Source organism: Leucopleurus acutus, assembly GCF_964270905.1.
Source record: "Leucopleurus acutus genome assembly, chromosome: 2".
NCBI lineage: Eukaryota > Metazoa > Chordata > Mammalia > Artiodactyla > Delphinidae > Leucopleurus > Leucopleurus acutus.
Genome location: NC_139143.1, coordinates 111,328,739 through 111,339,966, shown reverse-complemented (window position 1 = coordinate 111,339,966; position 11,228 = coordinate 111,328,739). Strand labels below are relative to the sequence as shown.

The following is an 11,228-nucleotide window of genomic DNA, read 5'->3' as shown; positions in this document are numbered from 1 at the left end:
AAAATTCCTGAAAACGTAACAGTGGCTCTTAAGAGCCTGTAAAAGCTGGTTGTATTTCTATAAGTGCATGTGATACACCTGATTGGATTTCATAAAAAGAAAGTAGAGAACTAGGTGTTCTTTTTGTTAACTGATGTGCATATCTTGAAATTTTGTCAACAAGCCCCCCACTCGAACCCTACAACAGCAACAGCAAGAAAAGGAGCACTTTAAGAATTTAATCAGTGGAAATTTTGGATGGGTTTGCGAAGGTTTAATAAACACCTGAAGAAATCTGCTACTTTTGTTCTATCAGGTCTCCTGGCTCTAAGGAGAATTTAACTTAAATAAATACCTAAATGCTTTTAGAGTTACAAAGTTCCATAACGACCAGTGGGAAAAAACCAATCATCATAGAAAACCGGAAATGAGTTACCCCTTTAAGCAAATCTATTCCATTTGATTTATGTGGAATTTTCTTTTACTTTTTGCCAAGTTTCATTAGAGCCGTTATATAAAATGCTTTAACTGGATTCAATAATGGAGAGCAGAATCCCCAAAGACAAAACAGTAGGTGGTTTTCTTTCTTTCTTTTCAGTGAGCCACCTTAAAGTATGCTCTTGACGTTTTGAATTTCTTCCTATTCTTGGTTAGGAAAACTGTTAGTGCAGAAAGTAGTGATAACTGTTAACTAGCCAGTACCATTCTTCATTTGGCTGTGTGGATCAGTATTCTAGTATGATCCCATTTCTGGTGTGGTGCTCCATTTGAAGCATTAAAACAGAGGTGCCAGGTACACTGCCTTGATATTCTTCCTAAAGGTAAACTTAGCTTGATCTGGCCATCCTATGTAGGTAATAATCCTATTTGTGGACACTGCCTCCATAGTTTTATTTTTAAGACATATTTTTAAGATATTTAAATGACAAGAAAGGAATTGCCATTGTTTATGCCAGAGATTGTTTCCTTTCAATGGTGGAAATTATGTATGATTGGTAACCATTTGTGGATGGGACATTGATGCACATATGCATAGGAATGTTCTCTATGCTCCAAATATTAAGTTGATCTAAAGCTTTGTTTTTTCTTTGGAAACACTTTTCAAAAAAGTGTTTAAGACATTACTAACTTTATACATGGAATAAACTTTTGCAAAAATTTAATTTTGACAAGAGATTGATTTATGGTTGGAGGTTGATACATTTGGACAAGTAAATTACTCTATATTCCAGAATGTAGCAGTGAACAACTGTGTTTCACAATTTGACTTAATAAGGAAATTCATGCCAGGAATTTTTTTATTGAGGTATACTTGATGTGCAATATTACATAAGTTTCAGGTGTATGACATTGTGATTCACAATTTTTAAAGGTTACATTCCATTTATACTTATTATAAATATTGGTTATATTTTCTATGCTGTACTATATATCCTTGTAGCTTATTTATTTTATACATAGTAGTTTTTACCTCTTAATCCCCTACCCCTACCTTGCTCCTCCCCCTTTCCCTCTCTCCACTGGTAACCACTAGTTTTCTATATCTGTAAGTCTGTTTCTTTTTTGTAATATTCACTAGTTTGTTTTACTTTTCAGATTCCACATATAAGTGATAAAACAGAATTTGTCTCTCTCTGTCTGACTTACTTCACTTAACACAGTACCCTCCAAGGCCATCCGTGTTGTTGCAAATGGCAAAATTTCAGTATTTTTTATGGCTGAGTAGTATTGCATTGTGACATATATATGTGTATATATATATATATATATATATATATGTATATGTTTATCTGTATCTATATCTGCTATGAACATTGGAGTGCATGTATCTTTTCAAATTAGTGTTTTTGTTTTTTTCGGATATTTACCCAGGAGTGGAATTGCTGGGTCATCTGTTAGTTCTATTTTTAGGTTTTTTTTTTTTTAATTTATTTCTTTTTGGCTGCGTTGGGTCTTTGTTGCTGCGCATGGGCTTTCTCTAGTCATGGCGAGCAGGGGCTACTCTTTGCTGTGGTGCGCAGCCTTCTCATTGCAGTGGCTCCTCTTGTTGTGGAGCACAGGCTCTAGGCGCGCAGCCTTCAGTAGTTGTGCCACATGGCTCAGTAGTTGTGGCTCGTGGGCTTTAGAGCACAGGCTCAGTAGCTGTGGTGCATGGGCTTAGTTGCTCCACGGCATGTGGGATCTTCCTGGACCAGTGCTCGAACCCATGTCCCCTTCACTGGCAGATTCCCAACCCCTGCACTGGCAGATTCCCAACCACTGCGCCACCAGGGAAGCCCTAGTTTTATTTTTTTGAGAAACCTCCATACTGTTTTCCACAGTAGCTGCACCAATTTACATCCCCACTAACAGTGTGTGAGGGTTCCCTTTTCTCCACATCCTCACCAACATCTGTTATTTGTGTTCTTTTTGATGATAGCCATTCTGACAGATGTGAGATGATATTTCACTATGGCTTTAATTTGCATTTTCTGATGATTAACGATGTTGAACACCTTTTCATGTGCCTGTTGGCCATCTGTATGTCTTTCATGCCAGGAAAAATTGAAACTGAAAAGAGCATTAGCTAAATATTTATTACATAAAGAATTATAAAAAGGGCTTACATTTGAATTAATACATGATAAAAATATGCAAAAGAAAATGCAACACTTTAATGGCTTATCATGGAGTAGAGTTCAAGTATATGCCTGAGGATAAAATGCATTAAATGAAAGTTATTTTTCATAATTAATAAAAAGACAGTATAATACTTTTTAAAATTGCAATAAGCTTGTGTAATTTGAGCTCCTTCAGGTTTACTTGGTATAGTGGCTCCATTGTAAAAATATATAGAGAAAGTTAGAAGAATATTATTTCCTCGATTCCTTCTTAGTGTTGATTACCTTATAAAATATGTAATTTGAAACAGAAACTATGTGGTGATGGATTGCCAAAATAGGTCAAGTAGCAAAAAGATACAAGATAATTGGTTGGACAGAATTTTATCACTTGATGCAAAATATGATTTGGAGGTAGTATCTGGAATGTATTAATAATAGATTGCTGTTATACCAAAGAGATTTTGCTTTCAAGATGCTAAAAGTTATGTTTTACCTTTTTTAGAGATAAAAATGATGTGTTTGAACTGCTCACAAAATACCTTGTCATGGGTCCATAAAGAATAAATCTTATATACAAAAATAATTTAGTACCCAATGTATTCTGATTATGTTAAAAATCAGCAGCCTTATAAACTGCCATGCTGATAATATATATTTGTGTATGTGACTATATATGTGTGTGGAAAACACCTCTGATGTTTATTAGCTAAAATGCCCCTATACTATTTTAGAGATTTGTTATGAAAAGGAACACTGAAATCTGATTGATCTTCATTATTTTCATAACAAATTATAACACAAAACATATATATTTTTTGTGATAGTTTCCACTTTTAATAAGTTTTGCTTAAAGAGTTTGTTGAAGTAAATAGTGAATTTCAGTATCATGAAAGAATTTTGTAAGTTAAATAATTATTTGGGGATTCTCAATTTAAATTGCTAATATTAATTATATTTAAATTTATGATAATGTAGACTAACAGAATTTTTTTCTGAATTTGATGCCCCCAAACCTAACTTTTTGAAGAGAAATTAATTGTTCTAAGTGTGGAGTTCTGTTCAGAAATTTTGGAAGAAGAAAAATGCTCATCTAGGAGATAAAACTTTATGTTCAATTGGGGAATTGTGTAAACAGTATGGTTGAGGATAATCTTTATTGTGAATGGTAGATTATTTTACTTTGAAATGGAAAGCACAATTTTTTTTAAAGGGATAGGAGAGGTAGATAGTAGTGTTAGGTGACATAAATAACCTTGAAGGTAATAGAAAAATGTTGGAAAGAGAAAGTGTTTAGTCAATGCTTAACAGCCTTTTCAGTGCATGGCACATGAGCATTTAAATATTGGTGACAACCCACTTGGAAGAGGTATTTGTATCCTGGAGCTGGACTCAGAACTGCAGCAAACAATTTAGCAAGAGTCGTGGCTGGAAGGTCAGGAGGGCTCAGGATATTTGCCTCAAGGCCAAGAGGAAGTACAGCTAGGCAGGGACAAGGATTAAAGCGGAAGAGATTGGGGCACCTGAGCAGGCCCTATAATGGGGGGGAGTTTCGAATGCTGACTAGCAGGTTGGGAGAACTTAAGACACAGCTGTCAAGACACACTGAGGAGTACTTTACTACTAGTAACTGGGCTGAACTCTGTGTGTGTGTATGTGTGTGTGGTGTTTCGGAGACAAGCAATTAACGCTCAAGCATAAGTTAGGGAGTTGCTAAGCATACTTGATGTCTTAATAGCAACAAGTCAAACTTGCAGACTGCAGTTAATGATTATTCAGAGAGGCCAGGAAGTAACTCCACAGAGAAAAAAGGAAATGGTGGACCTGCATCCAAGGTTCCGATATTCTGAGTGAGAGATATCTGAAGTTCGGAAGAGGCTCTTTGCACTACCGGTTAGGAATCTGCCTCCCATCCAACACCTCCACGCACAAGGTGCCCATTCCAGAAAGGGGGCAAGCTCAGTTCTCCTTTCCCTTTAGGTGACAGCTCGGGTCACATTTGTGCATGTTTTTCATCTCCTGTCATGGCAACATTCCCAAATGAATGCCGAAAGATCTGCCTCTTTTTATGATTTCCTGACAGGACTTACAAAATTAAAATGTTTTGTTAAAAACAGAATCGGGCAAGTTGCCTTCTCCTTTGACGCTCTACACGTTTCGGTGATTCCCAAGATCACTTTAACCATTAAGACTTTTTTTTCTTATAAATAGACTACAACTCTTCACAATCTAAACCCAAGGATTTGGATGGTTTCTTTATCTGGGTTTCTCCCAAGTGGAGGAGGCAAGAGGCAGGAAGGAGCTGCCTCATTTAAGGGGCTCAGGGTAGAGAAGGGCTGTGGGCGACTTTTCCTTCTCTCCCTTTCCTTCTTGGAGGCAGATATTCGAATGACGGCGGCGGTGGGATAGTCCGAGCCAGGAGGTATGAGAAGCAAGAGACTGGACGCGAGGGAAGAGCCGAAACCCTTCGGCGAGCAGACCCTACCAACCTCCGCCAGGCGAGAGCGGGTCCGCCCCAATCCCAGGGTGCATCGCGCCCAGCCCCCTCCCCTCTCCGCGTCCCGCCTCCCCGCAGCCCGGGCCCCCTCCCCGCAGGCTTCGGGAGGCGGGGACGCGGCGTCGGCGGCTTCTCCAGTCGCGTCTTTCTCCCTCACTGGGGAAACCGGCGGTGGCGGCACCTTCGGAGGCTGAGCAGCTGAGCCGCGAGCCCGCCAGTGGGAGGTCGGACAGACTGACTGCAGAGCCGACAGACGGACGGACAGCGGGGCAGCCAGACGGCTCGAGTCGCCTCGAGTTCCGCCATGAGCTGGGGCACGGAGCTTTGGGTGAGTCCGGGAGAGGGGCGCCCAGTGCGAACCCCGGCCCCGGAGGGGCTCGGGCTGGGCAGGCGCCGCTGGCCGTTGGCGGCCAGAGCGCGTCGGGCCACCCCGGCGCTGGTGTTGGCGGAGAGTGGGGGTCCCGCTCCTCTTTGTGTGCAGACCCTTCTTCCCTCTCGGCCGCGACTTGAGAGGCTGCTGGTCCGCGCTCCCGTCGTTGCCGCGGCGGTGGGGCTGAGGGCAGAGGCTTGGACGGTTGGGGGAGCGGCCCGCGGGCTGCCGCGTCCGCCGCCATCCTCTCCTGTCCCCTCTCCCTCCTCCGCCTTCACTTTCCGGACGCCTGGCTCCGTGCCGGGCCGCGCTTCTCTGCCTTTGTATCTCCCCTCCCGTAGGCGGGGGAGGGGGCCCATTGTCCCGAAGGGGCGCTGTTAGCGGGCGGGGAGGGGGCTCGCCGCGGCCCCTCGCCCTGGCAAGGGTCCCCGGGGCGAGGGCGTCGCCGGGCTGGGGCGACGCGGGGAGCCGCGAGGCACCGCCCGCCGCCCTCGCCCCAGGTAGGGGGAGCCGGGAGGCTTTGTTCCGAGCCCGGCCTCCGGCCAGCCAGGCCCAACCCACACGCCCATTTCCCTCTCCTTGTCTCCGTTCTCTGACCGGGGTAGCTTCGGGGACTCCGGCTGGGCCACCCCTGGCTGCTGCCTTGGGCCGGGGGGTTGGCATTTGGGATCTGAATTAAATTGAGTGATCGATGGGGAAGCCAATTTTGCCAAAAGGAGCGTATGGCTTCCCGATTGCTTTACTTCCCTTTCCGTTGTCCATTATTCTCACTCCTTCTCCCGCTTTTCTTTCTCTTTCCTCCTTGCTTGTCTTGGGCGCTGAAGGCTCCAGACAATGACCGGCCTCTGGCCAGGTGCGGGTGGACTGTAATAGGTCGGAGAATTCTCTCGCGACGCCTCCACAGAAGGGTGGAGGTGTGGAGGGCAGTGATTTCTCAGGTGCTTCCTAGGGACGGGGAGCTGGGGGCGCTGTCCCGAGAGCCGCCTCATTTCAGCCACTCCTCTTTTTATCCCACCTGTGCATGTTTTCCGTGCCTTTTGTTAACCAGGATCTCGTGAAATCACTGCAGAGAAAAGAGGAGAAAGAACTTTTCGTCTCCAGGCATACAGTTAGGGTGGCAGTGAAGGCATATCGGTTAATTGATCAGCCTTCATTGGGCACAGTGTTTTATGTTGTTTTTCACATTTTATTCACAGATTGGGAATCTTAGAATTGAAAGAGACTTTAGAGTTCGTCTAGTTGAACACCTCCTTAGCAAGCCCAGGAATCTGCAGCGTTCTGGACAAGTGTTTGCCCAGTCTGTAAACACACCACCCAAGAGAAAATATCTAGGAGCCTCTCCGTTACGTTCTTAGATAGCATTAATTGTTCTTGTATTGGGGGGGATTGTATAGTAAATTATGTGAGCTTTAATCTTTTACTTTGGTTAGATTCTCAGGCATTATTGATCTCTTCCCTTTGATTTAGTACATTCTCTAATTGATTATAGTATTTCCTAATTAAAGGAGATGGATATATTTCATTTTCCATTTTTATAATTAGAAAATATTTTTATTTTTACATACTTGTATGATCCATGTTTCAGAGGGAGCAGCAATATAAGCAGAATACTTTTAAAAAGTACAAATAATAAAACAGTGGAGGAATATTATTTAGGTGTAACTCTTAATTTAGATCGGAAAAAATTGCTTTGTATCACACTGTAGAAAAGCAGTTTTAAGGAGGAACAAAATATTTTAGTGAAGACTAAAATGTGATTTTTAAAGCTTTAAAAAAATTTTAATTTAAGAATATAATACAATCAGAAGCAATTACCCATCTCCTGTAGTTTGGTTATTTACGTTCAGCATTTGAGTAGTTTTTCAGCAATTTAAAAAGGTAAACCATAGAAGAGATGGGAATTTCTGTTCTAACTAAAAATTGTTTCGTATCCTTTTGAAAATTATGAAAATTTTTAAAATTAATTTTTCTCGTAAAACTTAATATATCTCCATGTTTTAAATTTTTTTTAGTGGTTTGAGGATTTGAGGGAAACATTTAATTAGGAATTAAATAATGTGGAATCAGCTAATATCAGTTGGATGCTTACACCTTACATAAGTAGAAGTTGGTGTAGAGGACTATTGTTGGGACCAGAAGAGACCTTAGAAAAATTTGACTAGATTTCCTATTTTTTACTAATCTCAGTTTTGAAAAAGGATATTGTGTTTCCAGTAGTTGTAACAGACACCTGAACTGTACTCTTGCCATTGAGGAATTTGAGGTTGGGAAAATTATCTTGAAAATTTGAATTTAGAAACCAGTTCTTATATTATTTTCATGTGTAGGATCACCTTACTGTCCCAGAGTTAAACTTTATTTATAACATGTTACAAAAAAAATTATGATAAAATGCAGTTATGCACTCAAACTTAAGTTTATTTCTTATAATACTCATTGGCATTTATTGCTATCTGTCTTATGTTAAACTTGAGAATAAAGTAAAAAAATTAAAACCACTCTAATAGTGACTCTGGGGGACAGAACTGATTGTGATAGGCTAAATTGGTTGTGTCAGACTTTTGTTTGTGTAGTTGTGAGGGGATATGAATCAACTGGTAATAAATTTGAACTGTGCTTTAAGGGATTTCTTGTGTTCCGAATGAGCATTTAAGCAAAGTAGTGAATATATGCTAGAGACTCAGTTCTGGGTAATATAATGCAAAGAGATGACAGCGTCTTCATTTCTTCAGGGTGCATTGTTTATTGTGTTGAATTCTTTATTACCATAGGAAGAATGGTTGGATTAAGAAGTCTAAATATGAATTAATGATATTGCAAAGCATAGATTTTGTAATTATTAGCTCTTTTTACAAATAAGGAAATTAGAGATTGGAGAAGTCCTATGTTTAGTCAGTAAGTTTTATTTATTAGGAGATAGGCTTTTAGTTCTTTGAGGAGCCAGTTAAAGTTCAGTGGAAAAAAAAATCAGTGTATGTATGGACTGCGAGTGTATAGATAGGAAAGAAAATGGCTGAGCACATCACATTCAAATCATGATTTATTAAAAAATTCCCCTCCCTTACCCCCGCCGGGAAATGAGGGGACTAGTCTGGAAATTAGGAAGTAGGTTCAAATGTCTGACTTAATTTATAGGAAACATATAAACCTTTTTTATGCCTTAGTTTCCTGGTCTATGATTTTTGGTCCTTCGTTTTCAGAGTGTATAATTTAAAAGCCATTGTTATTTTCATCATACTTTTTAGCTAGGTGCATTTGACAAAGCTCATGATATCTTTTTGGAAGAAACTGAAAAGTGTGCATTGCATGATAGATTCAGTGGATTCTTTATTTTACACTCCTAGTCTTAACCCTTTAATTTAATGCTTCTTTATCTTTTTTCTCTATGTAGCACTTCTATTTTAACACTTATATTGTAAACGTACTAGACTTTTTGAGTCCTTGAGTGTAGGGACTGGGTTAATCTTTTTGTTTTCTCTAATACAGTGCCTATTGCTGATCATACATGTTTCGCCCAATTGAATTAGTAGTTCATTGCATTACCCAGAGTATTGATTACTGATTAATAATTGCATCCTTGAGGAAGTTTTTATGGTTCTGAAGGCCTTCGTAGGTGATGATAAATTAGTGATCTAGTTAACAATTCAAGAAGGTTTTAACAATCTGAAGCCAAAATGATGAAGTTAAGTTTTAGTATTTTGGTTAACAACTTTTACAGATTGGGGAAGAACTGACCTCTAAAGGTAGTTGTTGTGAGTTTACCTGATAGGCTGATGATGTGACTGCCACAATAGCCGATGAATGGTAACTCATCTTGCCGTGGTGATCATTTTGAAATGTTTAGAAATATCGAATCACTATGTTGTGTAACAGAAACTAACAGTGTTGTAGGTCAGTTATACTTCAAAAACAAGCTCATGGCGAGATTAAATTTGTCGTCGGGGGAGGGTAGGGAGGAGGGGGAAATAGATGAAGGCAGCCCAAAGGTATAAACTTCCAGTTATAAGTAAGTACTGGGGATGTAATGTACAAGGTGGTAAATACAGTTAACACTGTTGTATGTTATATATGAAAGTTGTTAAGAGAGTGGATCCTAAGAATTCTCATCCCAAAGGAAAAAAAGTTTTTTTAGTTCTTTAATTTTGTATCTGTATGAGATGATGGATATTCACTGAACTTATTGTGGTAATCATTTTATGATGCATGTTAAGTCAAATCATTGTGCTGTACCTTAAACTTATACAGTGCTGCATGCAAGTTATATCTCAATAAAACTGAAGGGGGGAAAAAAACCCCAAATAGCTGATGAAATCTTAGGCCACATGTAGATTTTTCTAGAACAAAGGAATTTGGTCCCATTGTAATCTATAGTGGTTAGACCAAATCTTAGTTTTACTTAAGATTTTTTTATAAGGTGCTTATCTAGAGGAGTTTGACAAAGAGAGCTCCTTATCATGTGAGTTGTATTGTTTTTTTCAAAAGCCATGAAACTAGTGTAGGAATTTGGTTTAAAAAATGAAATAATTATTGAGTGTCTATTATGGGGAAGCACTGTGTGATGTATGGTAAGATTTATTAAGGCTTATAATGTCAGACCTGCTGTGAAAAATCTTAGAGTCATGTTGAGGTGATATTACTTTCCTAACTCTAGAATATTCCCTTACATTGATATCACTGTTCAGAATATCCTTTGTTGACCAGTTCCTTCCCACCCCTTCTTCCTTCCAGAGTACACATTCTGGATATTATCTTTCTTATGGGACTACCACCTTATATTTATTTCTTATATATTCAAATCTTTGGAAAATAGTAATGGTATAAATATTTATATCTTACATCCTTTTTTTTGGGTAGAAATTGTTGTGTTCAACACTGTATTACAGATATTGTTGTTACTAGTTAAGGAGGGTGACAGGCAATCAAGACACCCATTTATGCCACCATTTTGCCCTGACAATAATAAGGTGGAAGCTGGAGAGCTGCCTGTAACCAGTATCTCCTCTTCATCGCTAATTCTTTAAACCACTCATTTCTACTCCTCTTCCCTGCCTTTTATCTTAAAAAATGCTCTCTTCTTCCCCCAATCTATAAAATACAGGTTTGGCTAGAAACTTAAAAGCCTGTTCTGTCTACTTTTCCTTATCAGCTCCTGTTTGCAGGCAGGAAATAGGACAAGAGAATAATAATGGTTTGTAATTATGGAACATCTTCTATGTGTACCTACCAGTGGTATCTTATTTAATAATATTCAACTTTAAGCATTTTCATCTCAATAGCAAAAAACAAAAAATTCTTTTTTGGGGAACATAGTCATGTGTGTATTAAAAACTAGTAGGAAAATATTATGTAAAAGTTTTGTTTTATAGGAAGCAAAAACTTTTTCCATATATTAGCAATTTTTTAAGTTCTTTTTTTTTTTTTTTTGCGGTATGTGGGCCTCTCACTGTTGTGGCCTCTCCCGTTGCGGAGCACAGGCTCCGGACGCGCAGGCTCAGCGTCATGGCTTACGGGCCCAGCTGCTCCGCAGTATGTGGGATCTTCCCGGACCGGGACACGAACCCGTGTCCCCTGCATCGGCAGGCGGACTCTCAACCACTGTGCCACCAGGGAAGCCCTTTCTTAAGTTCTTGATCGAGAACTAATCATCAGACTTTTAACAATACCTTGTGAAATATGTGAAATATTAGTATATATTTGTTATATGTTGAAAAAACATAAATGTATAGAATCAGATTTTCCTATTTTTGGCACACCATTATTTTGTTGTTTCTAGAGCATAAAG

General features: G+C 39.7%; 1 protein-coding gene across 3 annotated transcripts in view; it reads left to right on the top strand.

The window, feature by feature from the left end:
* The first annotated feature begins 5,220 nt into the window (after positions 1-5,220).
* The window catches only part of FNBP1L (formin binding protein 1 like), a 119,069-nt gene continuing 113,061 nt past the window's right edge, over positions 5,221-11,228 (top strand). For all 3 annotated transcript variants that reach the window (XM_082834058.1, XM_082834057.1, XM_082834059.1), the window contains exon 1: positions 5,221-5,404. In XM_082834058.1, coding sequence (XP_082690184.1) covers positions 5,381-5,404 — 24 coding nt within the window. In that variant the 5' untranslated portion in view covers positions 5,221-5,380. The remainder of the gene's footprint in view (positions 5,405-11,228) is intronic.